Source organism: Electrona antarctica, assembly GCF_951216825.1.
Source record: "Electrona antarctica genome assembly, chromosome: 15".
Lineage (NCBI taxonomy): Eukaryota > Metazoa > Chordata > Actinopteri > Myctophiformes > Myctophidae > Electrona > Electrona antarctica.
The window spans coordinates 20,335,847-20,363,012 of record NC_136796.1 but is presented as its reverse complement, the minus strand read 5'-3'; the positions used below and the strand labels follow the sequence as shown (position 1 = coordinate 20,363,012).

At 46.6% G+C, this 27,166-nt stretch overlaps 1 protein-coding gene across 1 annotated transcript; it reads right to left on the bottom strand.

Moving 5' to 3' along the window:
- On the bottom strand, window positions 1–27,084 carry zbtb10 (zinc finger and BTB domain containing 10). Its single transcript, XM_079522860.1, has 6 exons — window positions 25,991–27,084; window positions 13,481–14,357; window positions 13,005–13,271; window positions 8,333–8,398; window positions 3,513–3,688; window positions 1–1,478 (listed from the first exon to the last, which is right to left on the bottom strand). The coding sequence occupies exons 1-6, from the start codon at window positions 26,789–26,791 to the stop codon at window positions 1,194–1,196; spliced, it is 2,472 nt and encodes an 823-aa protein (XP_079378986.1). The 5' UTR covers window positions 26,792–27,084; the 3' UTR covers window positions 1–1,193.
- Between the last annotated feature and the right edge of the window lie 82 nt (window positions 27,085–27,166).

Here is a 27,166-nt window from a genome sequence, read left to right as displayed (position 1 = left end):
CCCACCCCCCGCCCCCCATACGCCGTTCCTAGATTTTTTTATTAAGCGTTTTTCAGTAGTTTTTTTTTTCTATTTATTTATTTGTGTGTGATTCCTGCTAAATCTTGGTGTGCGGTCTGCTTGGCACAAATAGCACAGCCTTCTCTTAAATTAAAGTCATAAATATGGCTGTGGTACATTTAGTCACAAAACAGATTTTTTGGTTCCAAGATTTGTGCAGGGAAAAGAAAAAAAAGAAGGAAATTATAATATAATATAACAATAAACATTTAGGGCATCTAAACGAGTAGACTCTACAGAGCAAAGTTAAAAAAGGAAAAGAAAAACTCTTTCCATCGGCATATAATGCTCTTTCTCTTCGCGTCGGCGCGATTTACTTTCAAGATTTGGGCAGAAACCCACAGCTAGCCTCTGCTCGCAGACAGACAGAAACAACAAATTATAGCATTTAATAAGACCATTAGAACTCTAGAACTCTTCATAAATTAAATAATTAACATTTCTCTCTTTATTTTTCTTTAGATGATTGGCCTATCGTTATCTTAACCACTTAAACCCTATATACATTAGTTGACCGGAGTCCTCCAGGGTTCTGTACTAGGCCCCTATGCATCAAATCGCTTTGCTGAACGTAGCCGATATATATAAACTCACGCTCACAACATAAACGTGTTGTGAGCGTATACTGTAGATCTGCTATTTCTGCCGGTCACTCGCCTCCCAGAACTGGGACGCTAGGGTTCAAGTGGTTAAAACTCTGTACATCGTCCGAACCCCGGAGCCCCAAATCCCCCCCCCCCCCCCCCCAAAGAAAGAAAAGCAGGAGATAAAAATACATCACCAAGAACCTGATTTTCTCAAAGGACTCCTCTTTATAATCTCTAGTGAGCGCTGGGCCCAGAGTCATACGCACATAGCAACAATAATAAAATCTGTACATCTTAGAACCCCACCCCCCCTATCTACCCAAAGCTTTTTTTAAATTCACTATTTGTCTATCTTTGTCACACACTTGCGTGGAAGTAACCTCGAGGTTGTGATAGCACTTTGGAGTTGTTGATTGTTTACCAGCTAGTTTTTTTTTCTTTCTTAAAACAGATATATATTATAACATTATTTTCTTTCTTTCTTTTTTAGTTATTGTTTTGTTTCTTAAGCTTTTTTGTGTGTGTGGTAAAAACAAAACAAAAACGTCAGTCGTCCTCCAGGGCGCCACCAGCGTCGCCCTCGCCCCAGGCTGATTGGTCGTTGTCGGCGGCGTACTCGCCCTCCAGGTCCAGGTCGGCATCCTCGCCTTCAAAGTCGTCGTCTCGGGGGAACTCCATGGCGTCCAGGCCCTCCTGCGTGGCCTGGTGCGAGTCGGCGCAGTCCACGCACACGCCGTAGCGCCGCGAGCCGTGGCGGATGCCCACGCTCGCTGCCAGCATGAAGATCTTCTTGCACACCATGCACTTGTACTTTTTGTCCTTCTTGTGCACCTGTACAGAGAGAGAGAGCGGGGAGGGATTAATGGACAGTCAGAAATATGAGTGATTTGTGTGGGATGGCTTCAGAAAGGACAACATTTGACGTTTTCATACAGATATTCGACATCGGTAAATATCGGTTATCCACGATAACATCGATGTTGACATCAGTTATCGGTATCGGCCAGCAATGTCACATCCGTGCATCGCTACTCGACTTTAGTTTTTGTGTAAATGAATGCCCTATACTTCATCATACTACAGTGTCTGAGCCTGTAGACCAGGGGTGCCCACACTTTTTGACTTGAGAGCTACTTTCAAAATGACCAGCTCGGTAAGATCTACCCACCAAATCAATTATTATACTATTGCTGAAAATAGTTTAAATATGTACCTGAGGGGGCTTCGGAATAGTAGAGTTCGTGTTACATTCTGTACAGTATAAGACAAATGCACTTGGAATGGGAAATAGAGGGGGAGAAATGTTTTTTTTTTTTTAATTGTTTTTTTTTCTTCAATATATTTAAATTAAATACTCTTTAGGGGCATGTCATGTGATCTACCTGCACAGCCTTTGTGATCTACTGGTAGATCGCGATCTACCTTTTGGGCACCCCTGCTGTAGACCATGTCTGTCACTGAACCAATACAAAGTAGTAAGAGCTTGTGACTAAATAATAACTACATTGGCTCCATTGGAACACAAGTTCTTTTTTTCCCCCATTTACTGAAAAGTAACCGTTTTGGACGTACATGGTTTCCGCCCAACAGCGACGAAATGTTACTATCAAGAGTAATGCCGTCATGGAATGACTTGCTACTGTTTGTCTTCTGGGCGGGAACCCCTTTTGGTGTTTACCGTTTTACCCCCTCAGGCCGGGAACCAATTTTGGGATTCTGTACAGTATGTACAGTAATGTAAAAATGTAAAAAAAAAAAATTATGCTGCTATATAAATATTTGAAGTTTTTCAGAAAACTTAGGTCAGGATTTAGAGGCGTTTTTAGAATCTGCCTCAGGCCTAAATGGGTTAAATTAAGGTGTTTTGACTAATAGTGTGCCAACGACTCCATGTTGACCCGACGCAACCCGGAGAAAGAACCTTTATGTACCAATAATATTTTGAGAAGAGCGCCATATTATCGCTGCAGGACACACCGATATGTGGAGGGATTATCATGGCTTTAAGTTTAGACCAATTTTAGAAGTGCCTAATGTTGGAATGTGTGTGTTTTTTTTACATTCGTTATGCAGGGCCACCGAGGTCATGCTGCTTCGGCCGTCAAAGAAGAACTAAACACACACACAAGAATCGCAAGGAATGTGATCAGGCGTTGGATTCATAACCTCCGCACATAATTATGGTTTTACGCGTTATGCACAATGTGGCATTTAAGGCCATTAATCCATTGATACCTGGAACGCATCCATGTCACGTTAGCGTTTTAAACATTATGTTATAATTTAGCTATTGAAAAATAGCAGATCTACAAGCTCATAGCGCGCCACCGAGTGGCGCGCTATGAACTTGTAGGTCTGCTATTTTTGAAAAATCGTTAAAATGTGCCTCAAATCTTTCCGAAAATTGTCATGATTTAGAAAACTTTTTTTTTTTTTAATTTCGACGTCAGGCCTGAATGGGTTAAGACCTGAGACCGATAAAAAAAAAAGAATAATAAAAAGTATTCTAAATCTTAACAGTTTTCTGAAAAATGTATGTTTGTATATCGGTGGTTCTCAAACTTTATCATGTCAAGGAGCCCCACAATTATATATATTTAGCCGCCTGTATGAAAATACTCATTTGTAGAGTGGGTTTGCGTGCACGGTGGGCCTCTATGTACTGTGGGTGCGCGTGCACGGTGGGCCTCTATGTACTGTGGGTGCGCGTGCACGGTGGGCCTCTATGTACTGTGGGTGCGCGTGCACGGTGGGCCTCTATGTACTGTGGGTGCGCGTGCACGGTGGGCCTCTATGTACTGTGGGTTTGCGTGCACGGTGGGCCTCTATGTACTGTGGGTGCGCGTGCACTGCAGGAAGACCCACCAGGGAATGTCTCTTGACGTGCTCACGGCGGGTGAACAGCTTGCCGCAGATGTCGCAGCTGAAGGAGCGAACGCCCGAGTGGATGATGAGGTGCCTCTTGAGTGTGCGCCGGTGCTTGGCAATGTAGTTGCAGTGGGGACACTTGAGCTTATTGAGGGCCAGGTCGGACGACTCGCCTGGGGACGCACAAGGGTGACAAAACAAACACACACAGGTTAGCGACAGGTTGATGTGGCAGCGTCGTTCATTATTCACGTTTGCTTCGACTGTGAAAAATGGTGTGCCCACTTTGAGAACCACTGACTAAAGATATATTCCTCTGAAAATCACCTGTGCCCAAGTGTTCAAAACCTTTAAGCATTGAAACCCTCTAGTTTTAGTGAAACATACTCCAGTTGCAACCGTACTTTTTCCCATCTATTCTACACCAAGTGTCTTCGTCAAAAATAGCAGATCTACACGCTCTCAACGAGTTATACGAGTGGATCAGCTTTGGATTTTGAGTTGTTTTGAGCAAAACAAAAACAGCACTGGGATCACTTTGATATCCGATCTGTGATCACAGAATTATTTGCCAAAATTATATAAACAATTAGGTGTGATTAATCAAATAATAACACCCAAAATCCAAATCTGATTCACTCGGATAGTGATTAAAACCAGAGGATCATATTAATCATCTGTGTGTGTGTGTGTGTGTGTGTGTGTGTGTGTGTCTGTCAACCCAATGTTGTGGTTACTGAATAACAAATGACTCTCTTTAGGAATGAAGGCTGCTACAGTATGTTGGATATCTCCAGGGAAGTGGGCATGGGTTCAGGTGTGTGAACAGGGCAAAAAAAATTGTGTTCCAATGGAGCCAATGTTATTATTTAGTCACAAGCTCTTACTACATTGTATTGGTACAGGGTTTATTTATGGAGCAAATATTGATATTAGACGTCTCCAGCTTATCAAATGTTCTCTCTACAGGTTTTACATGAATGGTCCAAATATAAACAAAATATGCACTGTAGCTCCTCCAACAGAAAAGTAGAAACGGGAATAGAGATGTTTTCATTCTCTGCGTGGACTCGCTGAACTCTTACACAAGGACTGAGAGTAGACAACACAACTATGACGTTTTAAACTGCATGTCATCGCGGTCGGGTGGAAACCTTGTAGGTCCAACACAGTTACTTTTCAGGAAATAAAACAACCTGTGTGTCAAGGGATCCAATCTACATGCTCTACAAGCTCATAGCGCGGCACTCGGTGCCGTGCTATGAGCTTGTACAGAACATTAGTCCACACTCTGAATGTCATTATAAACCTGGTCTAAAGATTCCTACTTGGACCTTTAATGCTACAACTGAACAATGTATCTCTCCGTGTTTTATCTTCAGTCAAATAATTGTGAATAACAGGTTAAAGCGCAGTGGAGTGCAGTGGCCCCCAGGGGGCGCCAGGGGGGCAATTGGATAGGAGTGCAAAAATATTTTCTATCTGTCGATCTCACTATTGTGCCTGGGAGTTTAACCACTTTCAAAAGGATCTACAATCTAAAAAGGCTCACAACACGTTGCGATGCATTGTAATCTTGGAGATCATCCATTTTTCCCCCCCTTGTGTTTTAAATCCACTTGGAAATAGAGAAAACTGAGGGTCCTTGGCATGGAAAGGTTTTGGAAACCCCTGGGTTAAATGATATCATGATGTCATATACATATCAACAGTGAGTTTGTCTAAAAAAGCACCACCAGCACCCCCCAACACACACTTCCCTTCTAAAGGGAGGGAAGGGAAGGTGTTTTTGGCTCTGTTCTAAAGCCGTGCGTGGGGGTACTTCACTCTGCTTAATAACTTAAAACGGAGTAAATGTGTCACACTGCATGGCAACGGACCCCCTCCCCCCTCTCTCAGGGTAATAACCAAATTAAGTCTAATGTGGTTCCTGAACTGGGATGTGTCTGGAGGTGATAATGTGTTCACGAGTAAACTGATGCCTTCACGAGTGTGGACAGATGTGAATATACCGAGGAATGTTCCTAAAAAGGACATGCCAGAATACTAATGTTCTAAACATCATGTCCTGGATTCTACACATGCTATATCTGTATATACACTGTATAGCTTTGTAGATTTGACCCGAGTAAATTAACTACAGTTTCGGCAGGGTATGGTGTGGTTCTTCATACCCTGAAGATGAACCTGCCGAAACGTTGCTTTCTTTACTCAAGTCCTATAATAATAAAGTAGTTTGGCTACCAGTGTGTGTATAGGTATAGGTACTTTGGCTACCTTCTTGTCCCTTTATAGACACCGCGGTGGTAAGCTCTTCACCGCTCACCCAAACACATCTCTCTGTTTTTACTAACCACCGTTTCGGTGTTCACCTTATCACCTAAAACAGGAATATGAATAGGTCTTAAGACTACTATTCAGTTTATTCTCTCATGGACCGGCAGCACTACAAGGACTTTGGTTTGCTTAGCAATCTCGTGCACAGTTTGACTCTTTTTTCCCCCTCTTCTCACCTCTCCTGCTCTACCCTATGTCTATCTATCTTAAAACTACAAATGATAAAGTGCACTCAAAATCTAAATAATGTTACCCACTTCTTTGCAACCTGTGATGTGAATGAATACAGAGGATTCTGATGCCACGTCATCTTTTAAGTCAGTCTACTCTCTGTGTGCTCAAACAGTGTATTGTGCTGTTGCTAATCAAGTCTTGTTTTGAGCCTCCTACCCCAGGTGCAGGGGTACATGGGGTACCTGGGGGGCTCCGTGTCTCTCCCTAGGATACATGTTTTGAGCCTCCTACCCCAGGTGCAGGGGTACATGGGGTACCTGGGGGGCTCCGTGTCTCTCCCTAGGATACATGTTTTGAGCCTCCTACCCCAGGTGCAGGGGTACATGGGGTACCTGGGGGGCTCCGTGTCTCTCCCTAGGATACATGCCTCCCCTATAGGTTGACACTCTAACAGAGGTCTGTCACAGTCAGACACTATGGGGAGACGGTGTTGATTTCAAACGGGGCACCATTTAAAAAGGGGAAATAAATAGGCTTTCCAACAGTATAGGCCTACAAGTTATAGCCATAGAGGCATTGTTGCAACAGAGAAATTCATTTCTGAACTTCTTTTGCTATATATGCATAAGTACACACAACCATGAGCACACATGCAATGCTAAATTAGCACTTTGTTATGTTCCTATGCCTATAACAGCATATTGTTGCTGTCGGGTGGAAACCGCATATGTTCAAAACTGTCACTTTTCCAGGAACAGCAAACAGATCTACAAGTGGATCTGCTACCTTTGATGCTTTTGTGTGACGCTGTAGTATGATCAAGTAGGGCCTTGATGTACAAAAAAAAAGAAAAACTCAACAAGTTAAAAGCTGGAGATAGGCGGCCTTTGCCTGACAGCAACGATATGCGCCCTGTGTTTCCATACAAAACAGTGTCCGTCTCTCATAACAGGTTACGCTGGACAGCTGGCTGTGCTAATAAACAAGGTATGTATTGATTGTGAAGGGGCTGCGGAGAAGTGTGTGTGTGTGTGTGTGCTATTCTTTATCATGAAGGGTGTGTGTGTGGGGGGGTGGTGGCAGGGTCTGGCCTTTTGTTTGAGCCACACAGCCCAACAAACACAGCCGTCGCTAGGGCAGGTTGCTAGGACAGGGGCTGGGGGAGATGGTTGATGAGGACCAGGTCACCTGTGTATTCACCCGTGTGTGTGTGTGTGTGTGTGTGTTAAAAGGATGCATGCCACCTTTTTGGCATCACAACAAGCTACTATAGAAAGGTATATCAAATTAACAGATTGAATAAATTATAAAAGATATTGGTTAAAAAAAAAGAAAGAAAAACAATTTGTGGGGAAAGATTTACAATAGCCTAATAGAATACCCATCTAAGATCTAAGCTTGTAGATCTGCTACTTCATGTGTCATGTGTCCCCCCCCAATTTATACTGTAAAATCCTCAGTGTTCATTTAACTCCGAGTGTGGAACCAAATCGACCCATTTTGATAAATCAATCGATTGTGTTCAGGCTTGGATTAATAATAATGTGGCATACTTTAAAATATATTTTTGAGGGGCGCTATAGCCCCTCCTACATCCAGCTTTTAGTTACCGTCCACAAACTTTGTCTTAAACAAACATTAAATTCCCATTGACAATGAATGGAGAATTTTACATCAGTGTCTGGGCAAATAGGCAGTGTCTATTTTACGTCATGATGATGTACGATGATAAAAGTGCCCTTCACTTCACACATGTGTGTTTTTATATCAAATTGTTTTGAGCTTGTGGATCTGCTACTTTAGATGCTTTCGTGTAATGCTATAGAATGATCAAGTAGGGTGTAAATGTATGGGGAAAAATGTAAAAATGGGTATAAGAGGTTTCTGCCCGACAGCAATGGTATGCATGTTAACCCATTTTGACTTGAGATCAGCTTCAAAAAATGTCTTCTACATCCTGACAGTTTTCTGAAAAAGCTATGTTTCTATGTCAGTCGTTCTTCGATTTTTTTTAAAATAGCAGACCTACAAGCTCAATCTACAAGCTATGAGCTATGATCTACAAGCTATGAGCTTGTAGATCTGCTATTTTTTAATAGCTAAAGCACAACATAATGCTAACACCAAAAGGGGTTCCCACCCAAAATGGGTTAACAATTGAACCATAGTGTTTTGGCAATTATTTGGGGGGCCCGACCCGGCCCACTTGCAATAACCTCACGGCCACCAAGTGGGTCCCCGGCCCACAGGTTGGGAGTCGCCGTGGGGTAGATAATTAAGACGAGGGAGTGTGAGGAAGTCTTTACCATTTTCCCACGACTCTCCTTGCTGCGAGTCTTGCAGGAGGCTGTACTGGATTTGGTTGGCCAACTCTAGGATACGGGGGAGAGAGGGAGAGAGAGAGAAGGGAGGGGGGGAGGGGGGGTGGAGGGAGAGCGAGAGAGAGATGCAAGTCAGTTCAGTGCCCCTGGAGAATGCACACTTAACAGAAAACAATCACACTTTTACATTACTTTCTTTAGACGGGACATTGCATATTAATGGACACATCTTGATGACATCATCAAGATGTGTTTCACCATGTTAATGATTTTTTTCAGACCTCAAGTTCTAGGAAACACAGAATGGGGGAACGTTTTTATTATTTCCACACAACAGCTCTAAGGTACATTAATGACATAGTAAAATGTTGAAAATGAGTGGAAAGCCCCTTTAAACATTTGTTTATGGTATCTATTTGGTATCTTTAAAGTAGTTCATGAGGCTGGGCAATTAACGGAAAATGTGTCAAAACCGAATTATTAGAACAGAAACTAGTCTTGCTTACAGTATATGCTGTAGTAGGGGGTTAATTGAATTATTAATGAGATTTCTTTGATAATTCTTTTAAAGTGTGTTCGACAAAGGAGGGGGATGGATGCAAGTCAGGTGAGCCCCTGGGGAATGCACACAAGTCCTTGCATATAATAAACCCCCCCCACAAATGATTCCTTCTATATGAAAAGTGGGTTGATTCAGTAGAACTTCTACTGAAACTTTTCATACAGAAGCAATCATTTTTCTACTGTAGAAGTAGCGGTGAAACAGTTAATAAAAATAAGTGATTTAATTGATTATGAAAAACATTGATTTTACTGAAATAAACTATTGCGAAAACAGCAGATCTACAAGATGTAGATCGGCTGTCAAGATAGAAAATACAGCTTAGATGAATTTAATTTTGCATTGATTCATAGATATGATATTATCCCCCAAAACACACTTCACGATTATACGGTTGAAAAATAAATTGACAAAATAATTGTCTAGTTGCAACCCTACTTCACAACACCACCTTGTGCATACAACCCCACCCATCCACACCAGTTAATGTAATCCCACTGTATGCAAAGTGGCTTGTTGCTCCCCTGCAGGCTGCAGTTTACTCTAATAAGTGGGGTCAAGGCAGTGACCCGCAGGGGTCCTTGACGTCCAGGGGGTCCCCAGCAAAATCAGTTAATCAAAATCAAAATCATTATGAACACCTATTTCATACTTTTGGCTATTCAAAAATCCTGTCTACTTAGCTTAGCTCACATTGTGCCTCGACATCCCTTAAACTTGGTTTAGAATTTAGAAACACAAATCTTCTCTTCTGGGGGTCCCTGGCACAATTTGTTTTTTTTCCCCCAGATACGCCCAAATAAGTACATTTTGGGGTCCTTGACATGAAAACGTGAGAACCACAGCTTGACACAACAGGCTAAACAGAACACCCCTAGGCAGGCAAGGCAGGGTGGAAGGGGTTAAATGACACAATGACAAGAGTCGCACGGCTCTCACACAACCGGCTCGTCTTACACTCCGCTTTCGGTGTGTGTGCGCACCTGTGTGTGTACGCCAGGGTGTGTGTGTGTGTGTGTGTGTGTGTGTGTGTGTGTGTGTGTGTGTGTGCGTGCGTGCGTGCGTGCATGCGTCCGGTTTCTCCAGCCACACAGGGCTTAGAGCGCCCCTTTAAAAAGGCACACCCCTGTGTGTGTGTGTGTGTGTGTGTGTGTGTGGCTGTGTGTGCGTCCACTCTCACTGGGTCAATATTTGGAATGGCGAGGACAGCCTCAGTGCATTACAGTGGATTAGGGAGGAGAAAAGGCCACCCCTAGCAGCTTTGCACCTCGTGTCCACAGGGGTGTGCATGTGTGTGCGTGGCTGTGTGAGACAAGTGTGTATGCAAATGCACTTTGCCTGCTTATCTTTCTTTATATGCCGTGTGTGTGTGTGTGTGTGTGTGTGTGTGTGTGTGTGTGTGTGTGTGTGTGTGTGTGTGTGTGTGTGTGGGGAGCGGCCCACAGGGCAGGCAGCCCACCCCTTTTAAACAAGCCAACGGTCGTGTTTGGAGAGGACCCAAGAATTTATTGGCCGTGGGTCTCTGGGCGTTGGAGCATACTGCACAGAGCAACACAGGAGCCCCGGCCACTTAAATATATACACACAGTTGACCGGGGTCCCCCAGGGCTCCACACTGGGCCCACTAGGATTTTTCTACACACCACAAGCTCACAAACGCGCCGAAACTTGGCACGTTGTGAGCTTGCAGGTCGGCTGTTTTCGGGCAGATCGACAAGCTCGCAAAGCGTTGCATCACCAACGCTTTGTGCGCTTGTAGATCTGCTATCCTCACCCCACGCTAGGATTCATGTGGTCGACTCTCCTAACTGCATCCCTTCTGCACACTGCAGTTCTCCCTAAATAAAGCTCTGCTTAAGGTTGCAAACAGGCTGCCGTTAGTCACATTAGAAGGCCTGCGATCCATCGCCATATGACAGCCATGTCCCCCAAAGGGGAAAATCCATCCTAAAAAGGCAAGATTTGCATACTTCCAGTTGTGATATAGGACAAATCAATGACTTCAGATCTACAAGCTCACATCAGCTAACGAGAGATTTTGTGTAGAGACGGAAAAATACTGCGGCCCTAGTATGGAGCCCTGGGGAACCCCGGTCAGATAAGTATATAGGGTTTTAAGTGGTTAAAAACAAAAACACAGACACACTCTTAAAGGGAGCGTCTCTCCAGGCCATTAGGAGACTCTGATGGACTAAAAAGGTCTACGTGTAGTTGGGGAGATTGAGGCACGTTGGAGGGGCGTTTGGAGGGGCCGTTGGGAGGAGGGCTTTCTACATCTAGCTGCATTAGGCAGTCTGGTGTGTGTGTGTGCCTGTGAGTCTCTCTCTCTCACCTCACACCCTCACGCGCAATACTCTCACAATCTGCACCATATCTCATCAACACACTTAATGTTCTTACGATTTTCTCACACACACACACACACACACACACACACACACACACACACACACACACACACACACACACACACACACACACACACACACACACACACACACACACACACACACACACACACACACACACACACACACACACACACACACACACACACACTTCCTCGTACCCCCCCACTCCTCCCAATAGCACTCTGTTTAATATGTGATATCATTATGCTTTCATAGAGCGCTGTACTTAATGGAGCCATCAGAAATACCAGGCTAGGAGTTGAAAGACAGACAGAGGCTAACGGGGGGGGGGAAGAGAGAGAGAGAGAGAGAGAGAGAGAGAGAGAGAGAGAGAGAGAGAGAGAGAGAGAGAGAGAGAGAGAGAGAGAGAGAGAGAAGGGGATGAAGAGAGAGAGAGATGGAAACGGAGGAAGATGGAAAGAGAAGGAAGCGAAAATGAGGCAGTAAGGAGGAGGATGTCCGGTCCGGCCGGCCGGGGCTGTGATGCAGCAGACAGGAGGAGACAGCTAGTTAAGCTGTGATACTAATTGACATAAATGGCAGTTCCATCCACGGCACAGGGACGTGAGGAGGAGGCCACCACAACGACTCCCTCTGGAGCAGTGATTCTCAACATTTTTATTTTTCATTTCAAGGACCCCCAGTTTGATATGCATGAGGCCACCGACCCCCATTTGATAAAATATATTTTATCTGTAAAATCCTCAGTGTTAATATAACTCAGAGCGAAGAAATGGAACCAAGTGGACTCATAACTAGGTCCATTTGTACACTCCCACTCCCAGAGTTACAAATCTGTGAGGGTCTTTTGGTTCCTATCCTCACTATCACAACAACCGTCAATGAAGCCCCACAAGAGTAGCCTGGTTTCCATCCCATAGACCCCGCCCACTCCACTGAGTGAGGCAAGTTCAGGAAGCTTCAGTCTGATAATCATCCTAACCACAAGAGTTCATTCATTTTGGTTCCATTTGTATACTGTCAGAGTTACAAACCCGTAAGGCTCTAGATAGTTGGGGAAGGTTTGTGCCCAATCTGCAAAATAAATGCTCACCAATAGCTTTCTTCAGAAATGTGTTCATAAAGGTGTCTAGTATCACCTCTCAATTTATTCCAACCCAACTCCCTTGGGAAACTTTGTGACAGCTTCAGACAGTTGGGGTACCATTAACAACCTATATGCAGGCAACGTTGACACATTTTCATTCTGCTTTAAGTAGCATGTGACGGGTCAAACTAGGGGTTTTCATGATTCTGAATCCATTTCAAGCCATAGCCACTTTTCCAAATGTGACGACCTCATCACATTTCCCTGCTCATAGGTTGTTAATGGTACCCCAACTTTCAGCAGCTGTCACAAAGTCTCCCAAGTGAGTTGGGTTGGAACAAATTGAGCGGTCATAGTAGACATTACTAGAAATCTTTTATGAACACATTTGTGAAGAAAGCTATTGGTAAGCATTTATTGTACAAATTCGGCTAACTGTCCCTAAGATTAGAATATGACGTTACATAATGTAGACTGGCACAGGGAACAGTGTGCTTTTTTTTTTACCTCACATATACTATATATAAGACAGACACACATATGCAGTTTGAATTACAGCTGTGTAGACTAGGGTGAGATCATTGTGGAAAACGCGTATGCATGAAGGTCCAGTGTGTGTGTGTGTGGGTGTCATACCGGCGTTCTCAGAGAGGTAGGAGAAGTCCTCCCTGGGGTAGGAAGCAGACGGTTGGATGAACATGCCCTCGTCGAAGCCCTCCTCCGGCTCGGGTGGGATGTTGTAGACGAAGCGGCGCGTGGTCGCCTGCTTTTTCCTCCTGCCGCTGCCGGCCGCCGCGTCACTCCCCGGCGCCTCACGCTTCACGCTGGCCGGCGCCGCCGCTGCGCCCCCCGAGGACGGCTCGTTCCAGACGAACACCTGCCCCGGACCGCCGCCTACCAGGCCTGTCACGGTCACCACATTTAGAGTCGACGATTAGTTGTCATGCAAATGATTGCGATTTGGCAAGTAACTCAAATAATGACTGACATATTAAATAACTTAATACTCTCAACAAAGAAATAGTGGAAATAGCTGATCTACAAGCTCACAATGCGCACAACGTGACACAATGCAAACAGGCGATCATGCAAAAAATGATGAAGGGGCTCACCACCAATGACTGCCCGCGACTCGCCCGCTTCCGCCGAATCCGACGAGTTGTCGTTGTGCTGCGACCAGCCGGAACCCCCCAGGGCGCAGCCCTCGGCCCCGCCCAGCCCCGGTGCCGACACCTCAACGTCACTCGTCTCCTCCTTCACGAAGCCCTCTTCCGGCCCCACCCCTTCCTCCTCCTTCCCCGGGCCGACGCCCACGCTGATGTTGCTGGCCTTGATGGAGAGCTTGGACAGGATGCTGGTGGCCCAGAAGTTGCCCGGCTTGCGCTCCTGCCTCGGCCCGGCTGGCGCTCTGCCACCGGCCTTGCTCGGGCGGCCGTCGCGGCCGGCCACCGTCCGCCGCTTGTTGTAGTCCACCAGCACCGATTCGGGTGCCTCCTGTTTGATGCTGATGTTCAGCGCGTCCTTGATGAACGCCCGGCACGTCTGCACCACCTCCGTCATCTGCAGGTAGCTGGCCACCGACATCACCTCGATGGCGTTGTGGCTGGTCAGCAGCAGGTTGCCCGAGTACAGGAAGTCCAGGATGACCGAGAAGCCCTGCACGGCCGCCACGTCCAGGTGCGTGACCGTGGCGGCAGCTGTGGCCGAGCCGGCGCGCTCCTGGCGCCCGGCGTCGCTCTTGGTCAGGCAGTAGAGGGTCTTGAAATAGCGGCTGCCGGCCACCAGGATGTTCTTGTGTGCGCGGAACACCTGGCCCGACACCACGATGTTGACGTCGCACAGGATGCCACTCTTCCGCTGCTTGTCCAGCTCCTGCAGCAGCTGGTAGCAGTACGAGCTCTCATTGGGCTTGCCCCGGCGGTAGTCGTCCTCGCACGACGGCGCCACCGACGACAGGCTTCCGCCGTTGTCCACTGGCCTCTCCGCCTCCTTTTGGGGGGGGGGGGGGGGGGGGGAAGAGAGAGAGAGACGCAGGTCGTGTTAAAAGGGACACTGCCGTGATTCTGAATGATGTGGCTTTCGGTTCATTGAGTATATAGCTTTGGTTCTCAAACGTCTTCATTTCAAGGACACCCGTAACTCTTGAGCGTGTGTTTTACATTCCCTTTGGTCTAGAGTTATTAAAGGATGCAACAAGGTTGGAAAATTAATTGTAGTTTATTCACCGTTCTCAACAAGGTATTTTACTTAGAATAATTTACAATGTAGTCAACAATCACATGGATACATACGTTTCCATTGCACCCCCACTCACATCACTTAGTTATTTTCAGTCAAACTTGTGGCATTTCAGTTTCAGAGTCAGACCCACAGAGGACTTCTTATAGATATGATGATCCTTGTTATAGTGCCCATGTGTAATAGAATTTTGCCTTCCAATTTGTGCGATATAAAGACTATATTTATGGAACAGAATAACTCATCACATTTCTCTAATCTCTCAAGAACAGATTCCGAGCTGCGCTACTGAATCTGTCAAGAGGGGCAATTCAGAATGTGTATACATTGTTGTTAGTGGGAATGAAAACATAGGCGGCCCTCAGGAAGAGGAGGGCTGAGGGCAAACCAGAGGGGCTAACATCCTGTTATCCACATTCCATTGGGCACCGCCCCCCAGAGGTAAATTGACTACATTTAAAAGGAAACAGCAGTCCTTTTTTCCGGATGGGAACATGGCAGATTACATTTTCTCAAAATGTCCACAAAATTCAACAATGACTTGTTAATGACAATAAAAGCAGCAGAGAAATAAGAGATGTTTGCTCTTTTTCTTTTTTTTGGTACATCACACTGTTGAAAGATGCAACCCATCCATCCGTCCGAAATAGGAGAGAGTGGGTGCCACCTGAACAATACGTCAACAAACACCGCGGGGCCTCCGTGTCGATGGATATCCCACACACACACAAACACACACACACACACACACCCCCCCCCCAGAACGATGACACCGATGCACCTGCACTGTGTGAAACCGGTCTGACAGGCTTCAGTTATGGGGGAAGCTGAATACTAAGCTGAGCTAGCATTAGAACACACACACATCCCCCACACGGGCTAGACTGCATTACTAGACCCCAAAAGAACCCCCTGCTTCTACAGCACGCACCTGCTCTTCTTACAGCCACACTCATTGAGACCGGAGACCAGATTCAACACATTTTCTTCTAAATCTAAATCATGACAGTTTTCTGAAAAACCTATGTTTCTATATCAGTGGTTCTCAAACAATTTCATGTCAACTAAGGACCCCAAACATTATATGTAATTGACCGCCGACCCCCATCTGAAAATATGTTGTTCCAGGGACCCCTCAGAAACAAACATATGAGTTAAAAACGTTTGCTGTGAAAGTATATATTCAAAGATTTGCACACTCAAAAATGGCAGCTCTACAAGATCTGCTATAGAGGGTATGCGTGTGACATCATCATCATACCCGGAAATTATGCAGGAACGCCTACTGAGTGGCAAAAACTACTTTCTGGCCTTGACAGGCCATACATCCAAACAGAAAAGTCCATTAAATTAGATTAAATTCACTTTGCCACTCGATCTGCCATTCACTTTATGCATGCGCATACCCTCTATTCCCAACCCAACCAACAGAAGCTTGCCTGTCTGTCTGTCTTCTACGATGGGTGGATTCATACTACATCAGGTGGTCTTCTGTGTGTTTACTGCCTCGTGGGAGAGCAGCCCCATCACTATGAAGCTGAGAGAGCAAGAGTTTTAGGGGAATACAATTCAGCAACATGCCGCTGTGTTATAGTGGTTCAACAGTTAATCAAATAATAGATTTAATCGATTATAATAAAGTTAATGATATACCGTACTTAATAAAATAATCAGTTCATAATCTATCCATATATTGGGCATTTCATCGGCAGAAGTCTCAAAACATTTCAAATACGACTTGTAGCGTGGCTATTTTCACTATTTTTTGCACTAACCTAACCTGCTGTGTACAGTCAATAATGCTTAAGTGCTAAGAATGCTAAAAAAATCAAGAGTTGAAGAAGCCTTCTCAGTGATTTCAGTGTGGCTCTCATAGAGAAGTCAGGGGAACCCCAGAGATCCTTGGGGGGCTTTCAAGGGGCTTCCCAGCAAAAAATGAGGAACAGTCGAATTTCACAATCATTTCACTGACAATGAGAGGATGTATGTATAGATGAATACACAGAGGGGTGCCCTGGGCGCAGCCATTACCAAGGTCACGAGGTGTACCATTAAGCTGATTAGCTACACCTGGCATAGAGGGCACTGCTCCACCATGGAGCTTGTGTGATCCAGTAGGCCGTTCATTTACGAAAAGTTAGAATATGAAGATGGGAGGTTTCTGCCCGACAGCAACGATTTGCCTAGCCCCTAGTTCAGGCCTCAAATACAGTACATTGTCGTTTTAGCTCAAGGGACTTCTACATTATTAGCCTGAAGCGAGGGCTGGGAAAAGGGATGCTTGAGGTGTGTGACCCACTTCATGAGCCCGAGTTGACCCTGGGCTGGTGCGATTAGATCTGTGCCTGTCTAGTGTGGCTCTGATCTAACACACTGAACCGGTTCAGCCACTCGTGGTCGTTTAAAACCACTTTCAAGTTGCAAACTGGAGTCCCTATTTTTGGTAATGATGTCAATGATGAGGTGAAACATTATGGTGAAAATAGCAGATCTATATGAGCTCAAGTTGTAGGCTTGCAGATAGGCCATTTTCACTATCGTAAGATGCCGTATAAATAAATCTATAACGTAGCCCCCTTGTTTTTTAAGCCAACATAGTCGACACGTCGGGTCGTAATCTTGTAGCTACTTTCGCTGAACGTTCGCCTATTTTTGCTGAATGTTCACGCATTATGATATGTCCAGAATATTGATCCTAGGGTTCATGTTTAAGTGGTTAACCCCCTCAAAAAACATGCCAAATCCTGGCAAAATCCAAGTTGCACCGGCACAAATATGATATATTAGGCTACATGTACTGTAGCTCCAAAGAGACTACTGATCAAAGGGAGATGTGTGATGGTAGTGGATGAATCTAGCTTAAGGCTCCAGTCTCCGGAGGTATTGGGAGCCAGAGATTGATTTCCAAGGCAGATGAGATTTTGGGAGCTCCAGCCAGCCTTGTGCTGTGCAAATATGCAATCTGGCAGGACTTCCCAAGAAAGCCCAGATGTACAATATGGATTTGACGATGCTTTAATCGGGGGCGGGGGGTTGGGAGGAGTTCAAAGTCCGTCCGCGGTACCTGAACGCGCTTCTCCTATCATCATAACCATACTCCCCTTAGGTCCGGTGCCGAGGCCTGGCCTGGTACGAATAAGAATAAGAAACGTGCAAGACTGGTCTGGGTGCCAAAACACACACACACGCGCGCGAGCGCCAAATGAATAGAGTCCATACACATTCCACACTTGCTCGCTTTCTCTCTCCCTCTACAGCATACATCTACAGCTCATTTTAGGATTGCAGACCAGATGTTCTAATCCAGAATAATTCACATTGCTCTGGACATGCATCGCCCCCTCCCTCCCTCCCTCCCACCCACCATGTTTCTCGTGCACATTAACAAACACACAGACACAAATTTGTGCAGCCCACACACACACACACACACTCACAGCTGGGGTTTGAAGGCTGAGTAATTCAGATTAAATCCATTTCTCTGGAACACCCCCCCCACCCCCAACCCCCACCGACACTGCGGCTCTTGTCCGGGGCAGTGAGGGCACGCAGGATACTATAGGGGGGGCTTATCGTCCTCTGACACAGCTGGAGGGATGAGATGAGACAGAGAGAGAGTATGGAAGGCTGTATTCTCCAATAGATACATTGTAACACGGGCGCCCAGTTTGATATACATTGATTAGGCCACGAACCCCCATTTGCCAATATCTTTTCTCTTTTTTTAATCTCTGGGACCCCAATCTACACTGAGTGCACGGGTCCATTTTGTTCCATTTGTACACTGTCAGTTACAGACCGGCAAGGGTCCGGACATTCAGAAATATTGTTGCAACAGGCAGAGATTCTGCGTTGAGCCATTGAAAGTTTATTTTAATCATATCTTTCAGCCGTTTAAGGAGGAAATGACGGCCAGGCTCATCTCTCTCATCATCTCTATGTTTTCCTTTAATGTACGTTATTCAACAAATGCGATTTCAGACAAGACGTAATAAAACACAGAGGCGCCGTGTTGAATCGTGTCATTAAGGACGTTCGGAGGAAGCTTGACGCTATGGCGGACAGGAGACCTGTCTAACATCAACATTGTGGTGCATAACTACATCGCACAGCTCTATGGAGAAAGGGGGGATGTGAGAGATAATACAGGCTGAGGGAGGGAGGGAGAGAGAGAGAGTGAGAGAGTGTGTGTGTGTGTGTGTGTGTGTGTGTGTGTGTGTGTGTGATGGGAGGGTGATGAAAGGAGGTGGAGTTGAGGGGGTGATGAAGCTATGAAGAGATAGAAGAGATGCCTGAAAGTAAAAAAGAAAACAGGGGTAAACTGATGACACAGATAAAGATAGACAGAGAGATGGAGAGAGAGATAGAACTCTCCGGCCTCGAGAGAAAGAGGCGGCAGAGGGAAATGTGGATCGGGGCGAGAGAGAGAGAGACAGAGAGATGGGTCACCCCATTTTAGGCTTCATAATAGCAGGCGTACTCCCCCAGGCTTATTGTCCACTCTGTGTGGGTCTTTGTAAAGCGCTCTGCTCTCTCTCATTACATTTCCCACTTAAGAGCAAAGGAAAGGGGGCCAGAGCGCACCGACTAGCATGTGTGTGTGTGTGTGTGTGTGTGTGTGTGTGTGTGTGTGTGTGTGTGTGTGTGTGTGTGTGTGTGTGTGTGTGTGTGTGTGTGTGTGTGTGTGCATGCACGTCTGTGGGTGTAAAAGGAAGGAAAATGACGCTATCATCTACACATCAAAGCCCTGTGGAAGAAGGGGGGCGGTCATCATGTTTTGTAATCTTATTACTGGCCATTCCATGTACTGGGCATGGAGACTAGGGCAGTAGCAGAAATATACAAAGGGCACAGGGGTACAAAATGCCCCCGGCTGGAATCTGAAAGTTCCATCCTGTGACAAATCAGATAGTTTAAAAGTAAAACTCCACCCATTCTGGGCTACTAAGGGGTTAGAAGCGAGGCACACTGGCCATTGCCTCTGGAGGACTGCAATGTCATGCTCTGTTTAGGTACATTTAGTGATCAATCAAACAGTTATGAATGAAGCCACACATAGGGTTGGCAGGTACCAAAATGTGTCTCCATGTAGGAACTGGATCAAGTACTGGCAGGTACCGATAAAAATAACGGGATCTTGGTTCTACTTAATGGTTCCTAGACACGCTAATGATTGTTCATAATTGCAAGCAAAGGCTACATACTGTGTGTGCATGGACATACAGTATGTAGCTAGGTATGTGCCAGGGACTGTCAGTGGCTACGTCACGCATTAAAAACAGACGGCATCTATTTGGATACGAGTACAGAAACGAGCTACCGTGTAGCATGCATGGCTAATGTAAGTCCTTTCAACACAAATGCTGTTCTGTGACACTCTTCAGCTCTCTTTCGTCAGCTTTCCCTTTATTACGAAGAAAATAATAGATATTATCTTCACAATAATAGAGATACCTCGGTTTCATGCCGGCTGGCCGAGTAGCCAGTCAGGAGGCTCCAAATAAGGCATGTTCGATTCCACAGTTTGTGACCAGACTACTTCCACCTAGTATTTTGAGCACCACTTTTCACTCTATTAGTGTCTCGTGTGCTTCTACTTCAGCAAACATATACAATTTGAACTGAAGTGCACAAATGTGGCTTTTTCTCTCTAAAATAAATCATGGGTATGGCCATGTCTGTTTCATAAAACATTTTAATCTGTGCTTTTATTTTTCTCCTGAATGTCTTTTAGGGAGAAGACAGTAAAATCACCTAATCAGAAGATTTTTTTTGCCCCCATCTCCCTTTGAGATCAAGGCCGTTTTTGCCGTTGGTAGGCAATACTGTAGCCTACTGAATCCACACATGTGCACGTGACTGGGAATAGCCAATCTACAAACTCGCGACAGGTTGTGAGCTTGTAGATGGGCTATTTTCCCCACACAATATCACCATATGTCAACGTAGGAATCAACCTTTACTACCGCAGCCTGAGCACCAGATTCCACTATATTATGACCACCTGACCAACGGAGTTTAGTACAGAAGTTTGGCATAATAGCATACATCCCATTTATGCTGCATCAGTCAAAATCCTGCACCTTCTACGCATTACCTAGTGGCAGGCCGTGCTGCCTGAGAGGTGAGTGCGTGCATGGATGGGGTGATGGGGGAGTACTGAGAGTCAGGCCAGGACAGCCTGGTATCGGGCCCAGGATGATGATGGGCCCCATCTCATCCTTCCTCCAGATGTGCCACGTGTGGAGCTTCTGGGAGCTAAGAGAACAACGTAGGCCCCGGCCGACCCGGTGCTGCATAGCAGATGCTGCACGCAGGCCAGGCCTGCTGGAACAAGCCAAGGGCCGCACGTGCCGGGCCAAGACACCAATATGGGGACAATATCAAACCTCTGCGGTCCCGACGTGGCTCTATTCTTTTTTTGGGGGGGGGGGGGAGAATGAGCAAAAAGAGAGAGAAGAGAAGAGAAGAGAAGAGAAGAGAAGAGAAGAGAAGAGAAGAGAAGAGAAGAGAAGAGAAGAGAAGAGAAGAGAAGAGAAGAGAAGAGAAGAGAAGATCTCAAGTGGGAGGTGGAGAAGATGAAAAATTCTTTGATCTGGAACAAGATGTGGACCCTTCAAGAATCGTCCATAATCAGCTGATGAGAGCCAGACCATCAGATAGAATTGGTTTAAGTGGCGAGCTGTACATCTGGGCCTATTTCTTAAACATCCAGTTGCATGGCCACACATTAGCCACATTATCCCTGGCAGTGTCATTCCTATTTATATCACTATTTTCAAAACATTTCACAATTGTTAGAAAATAGCAAATCTAAAAGGTCACAGCGCTTCACGACGCGACATGTTCTGACCTTGTAGATCTGCTATTTTCAAATAAAATAGGGCTTAAGTGGTTAAGCTACAATTTGCAGAATATACGTCTGTGAATAATGTCACAAACCCAAACAAACCACTCTGCCCTGGGGGCCAACAGATATGCACACAAAAAAACTCTAACAGAGATCATGTGATGCAACAAAGCCCCTACCACCCCACCCCCTGCGCGCTCGCGCACACACCAGTTTCTGTTTACCTTTTACCAACACACCCCCCACACCCCCATTCCATCCACTCCCATGACCAGCCCAGGCCCGAGGCCATCTCCTCCCCCCCCCCCCCCCCCCCTTCCCTCTCTCCACCCCAAACTCGGGCCTTCTGTGTCCCCAGATGCCAGAACAATACGGCAGTGTGAGTTTTGCCCAAGGTGTGGGTGTGCTGGCTCTCGACCTTCTAACAATGCTCAGACAGTAGAGAGAGACAGACAGAGAGAGAGACAGAGACAGGGACAGAGACGGGGAGAAAAAGGGGGGCCTTGACTTGCCGGATTCCACAAGAAGAATTCTCCCTCTGCCCTCCGCCCCACACACACACACACAGATAGACAACCCCCCTCCTTCTGACCAGTGGCCCCCCAATAAACATCCCATCTATCTGGCATACACCCGACAGCGATGGGTGGGGTCCCGCTCCCTGTTCCTCCACCCCCCATTCGGTCAAACTGGTTCTTAACGACCGTGTGTGGCGTTCAAGGACTTTCCTAGAATCCTTCGGCCAGGAGGCCGAAGCCCCCTTTTAGTAGGCGCTAGATATTAATCTTGGGACAGCTCGCTGACGCCATTGCTTTCACCTTTACCGTTTATCAACCGAAAAGGAGAAACGAGACAAGGAGAGAAGCAAAAGAGGGTGGTGGTGGTGGTGGGGGGGAGACGGCACAGCACAAGACAGTGTCTCAAGAATGGAGAGGACAAACAGTCCCCTTCTTCGGAGAGGGGAGGCCCACATATAACCGCAGCTGCCCTGGTGTGCCCCGACGACCAGACCTAATCAAGTTAGCTTTAACCAATGCAGCTGGGGCCTGACTAATGTCAGGAATGGGTGGATGGACGGAACGAAGACGCTGTCCTCGTCTCCCCCCCCCCCCCCCCCCCCACCCCCCCTCCATAATTCTCCCTTTAATGTTACTGGGCTCACAATGCGGCCTAGTTGAGCATACACTGGTGCTCATTATGCTCATTACGCTTAGCTGTAGAGCCTATATGGGGAGACAGAGAGAACACACCCAACAGATAAGGGCAACTTTGTGTTAAACTTTGACCTTAAACAGAATAGCTTAGAAGCGTTTAGTAAAGGAACAGACTTCTTTTTTTTTCTTAAAGTGCTTTAGGGTAGATCAAAAAGACAAATAGAAACCGGTATCAGTATCTCAAATTAAATTTCACCGACATGAAAAGCAATCATGTCCAATAGTGTGGCAGAGTTGCTTGTTCTTGTACACAGAACAAAATAACAAATCCTCAAAGTTTGTGTGTCAACCTGTTTGTGTCAATCTGTTCAGTTTATGCGTTTCCGAGTCCATTTGGTTACATTTGTAGGCTCTCAGAGTCTCTGTAGGCTCTCAGAATGAAATTACTTGTGTACTTATATCTCTTGAGCTGTCTGACATGAAGAAGCAGCCATGGGCCAAGCCCGTCAATCCACAAGCCCGGGGTCCTTGTTGCTAGGGAGGATACACCAAGCCCCTAATCCCCTCGCTAGCACTTCTCCTTACCAATTAGACGTGTGTACAAGTTAGTGGGATCACTTTAAGTCATTCTGATTAGTGCTCGCGTCGCGTGTGGGAAGAGGGAAGGGACTCTAAATGTGGAGGCTCAATCCTCTTCACTAACACATTAGACTCCAATAGTGGAGCAGCCCTGCTTTTTTAATTCCCCTGACATTCCAGATCATGCTCAAGGGGTGCTCGCGTTGGCTCACAAAACCTACGCGGAAATTGGTTTCGCTCCTCACTGCCGACGTCGATCGAAAACCACGGCGAAGGACAAATCAAAACAATAACTTGCAGAATGCAAATCGATTTCGCTCCTTGCCAGAGTGTAGAGTTCAGATTTAATTTGATGAACCTTGACCTGAGAATTTATTCATGCAGCGAGCCAATAGATACACGCGCTTGGAAGCGTTGACCTCTGAGAAAATCCAACATGGAGGAATCCATAATATTGGCGGCCGGGTGTCCCATCAACACCTAGTGCTGTATAATACCATTCTTCCAGATTATTAATTAGGTTACTTCAAAAGCAAAGATGGGCGGTTTGTGGTTAGCTGCAAGACAAGAGTAGTAGTACATTGACCTATAGCGTCCCTATTGGGGGATCATTCAACAAAATGTGCTAATCTACAAGTTTGCAATGTGTTGCATTGCGACACATTGTGAGCTTGTAGTTGTACATTGGCTATTTGGCCATTTTCAACGAAGAGATTTGGTGTAGAAGGCGAAAAGGAGCAGACCAACTAGTATATAGACCCATGGGGGAGCCAGGGGGACTACAGTCAACGAAGTATATAGGGTTTATGGTTAATGATTTCTTAACCTCATAGCATGGCATCCGTGTCAGTTGCTACACAGATAACTTGCTAACCAAACAGCATAAAATGTAACATCACATCCCTTTTTTGTCATGAAGAGGGCAAGTTGAAAACTGTGACCGCACCTTTGGGGTTCGAGGTGTCGGCACAGTCAATTTCCAGGGATCAAACTTGTTTGTTTGAAATGTGCAGAGGACCAAAGAGTCTTTGACACTGGATTGGTAGGGCAAATTTACAATCCCCTGTTTTATGAGAGGTCACCCAAGGAGCACCTTTGCAAATGTTAAGACGTTGCACCCAACGCAATGAACTAAAGAAAGACCGGCGGCATGTCAATAACGTATAACTGCACAAATGTATAGCTATGGCTGATTGGGAATAGTTCCAGTATTTTCATTAACAGATTTTATTGACCGTCCCATACTTGGAAGAGCCTCGATCTCAATGTATTGACTGAATGAGTGTGCCATTCTGTCCGAACGAAGGACATATGGATTTATTCCAGCGCACGCAGGGGTGTGGCCTTGATCACAAGATAGGCCTAAAAAAAGGATAAAACCTACCACCCGTTAAACGGAAATATACGGGTGGTGCGGTCAGGTGATGACATGAAATTGTGTCACGGACATCCGTTTCACTCATTCAAGCCTGTACAAAGGCCGTGGATGTAGGCCAGGCAAGCTGTCAGGCTGGAGGCTACATGATTTACTCCTCTCTCTCTCTCTTCCCCCTTTGTCCTGACCCAGAGAGTGACACACCATCTATGGGGTTTTGGGGAGTCATTGTAGCACAATGCCTCTAATTTAGCTCCCCAAAGGGAGGAGGAGGAGGAGGTTGAAGCGATGTGCCAGAGGCCAGAAGAATGACATGTGAGTCCAGGGCAGAAGCAGAGGTTGTGGGGGGGTTGGGTAGGGGTGCGGTTCCCCAAAGGCTGATGAGGGTCGGAGAGCCTTGCCATTGTTGTGACCTCTAGCAGGCGAACAGTCAATACAGCTGCTGTGGCAACGAGAGTAATTTGTAGAACAACTACCTGTCATGTAACCACAGCCTAGGCAAAATGATGTTCATCTTCTTATCATGTCCTCCAGGCAAATAAAAAACAAGCAACCTATGCCTTTAACTCCACTTCCACCATTGTGTAAAATAGTCCGGGATGTGTTGCTTGGCAGGTGTCTCACTGCTAGTTTTGACAGGTGATTCATGTGTAGGAGCCCCCTCTGGGTTTCTTAAAATGTTCGTTAACTGTGTTTGTAGAGACATAAAAGTGGTCCTGTGTGCTTAGCAAGACGGTTAGCTGACATTAGCCTAGCCGGGGGCTTTCCACCGCCGTCACTGACCCAGTAGCTAGCCGGTAGCAGAGCTAGGTTCAACTGTTAGCTCAGCTTAGCTTATCTTTCGTTACACGGACAAGTGTGACCTACCGAATTGTGTGACTCCGCGGAGGTTTTCGGGTTTTCGAGCAAATTCGCCGAGTTAATGACAACATGTTTCCAAATATGTTTAGGATACCCTTTCACAGTGTACAAGATTATTCTAGTACTCTTGAACACATTATTATACAAATCGATTGAAAGAAGGCCTTTTCAGTTAGTAGTTTGTAAGCCGACGTACGTCTAAATATGCCAGTATTTATCACCACAGAATAAGACCTGGCTCTGTGTTATAACAAAACAAGTTCAATACGCTTAATAAACCTTCTGACGTTAGTTGAAACAGCAAATAATCTAAACATCTTTCACTAGAAGGGACACTTTCACGCGTCGCCAATTTCGGCACAACACCTGCTAGCTAAGCTATCCATATTAGCTAATTAGCCCCGGAAAAGAACGAACCACAAAATCTATCCAACCAACGCAGTGAACGGCTTGACTTTTAAGTGAAAAAAATCATTCCTAAAGCGGGTATAACATTATAAAACCTGCGTTTAATGGTAACGTTAGTGGCGGGTTGGGGGTGCATTCGTATGGCTTTGGGTCTCACCTGCTTGGTGGGGTCGTTCCGGCCGTGCTCGGAGGACAGGTGATGTCGGAGCAGCAGGGCCCGCTTGTAATTCCTGCTCCCCAGGTTGTTGTGGCACCACAAGCACGACATGAGCCCCGTTTCCTGCGAGAAGCGCAGCCACTGGAACTCCTTCAGCCACGGCGCGTGGAACTGCGAGTGTTTCTGGAGGAGCAGCGTGGCCGTGGCGGCGGGTCTCATCTCTACCCAGGCGGCGGAGCGGGACGAGGAGGAGCCCGGCGGCCGGTCGTCCTCGGAGCCCGTACCCCCGGTGGTGGTGCCCCCGACGTCCGCTCCGTCGGCGCTGCTCGGCCCGTCGTTCCCCGACGTCGTCCAGCTCCCCGCCTCCCCTTCCTCGTCTTCCCGGCCGGGGGACTCCCCGTCCGCGTCCTCCTCGACTCCTCCGCCGGCCGCCCAGCAGCGGCTGCTCCCTCCTTCCGGGTCCTCGTCCTCCTCAGCCTCGGGTTCCTCCGTGCTGTCCGTGCTGTTGTCCTCCGCTCCCCCTCGCCTCCGCCGCGGTCCCTTCGCCCCTGACGCTTCTGCGAGGTCTCGGTGGCGATGGTGGTCCTCGTCTTGGTCTGTCGGCCCGCCGCCAGTGCCGTTCAAGTGTCCCCGGTCCCCCTGACAGGAGGCCTGGAGGTTCTGGTTGTTGTTGGCCTCCCAGTTGCCGTTCCCCGTGGCCGCCGGGGGGGGACCACCGCCGCCGACACGACCCGTCACGGCCGATGATCCACCTCCCCGGAACGCCAGCGACCTGCGGTTTCTCTCCCCTCCGCCGGACATTTTTCTGTTTTAATAATATATTAACAATCTTCACTTCTTCTTCTTCCCCCCCCTCCTCGATCGTAACGTCAACCGTCGTTATATTTATATTTATATATATGTCAGTTTCTTTAAATAAAAAATTAAATAAAAAAAAAGAATCGGAGAAGTGGAGATGGACGGTCGTCGGTCGTTGCGGGCTTCGCCTTCGGTGGAGAGTTATGTAGGTTATGCGGAAATAAATAAAGGGATTTTTTTTTATCGCAGCATAATGAATGTTTCTGGGTTCTGGCTGCTGCGTCCGCGCAGGCCCCGCAGAGGTCGAATGGCAGCGACTTTCTCCCCACAATGCACCTCGCCTGAGCCTCGGCCGGGGATCGGAAAGGAGGGGGTCTG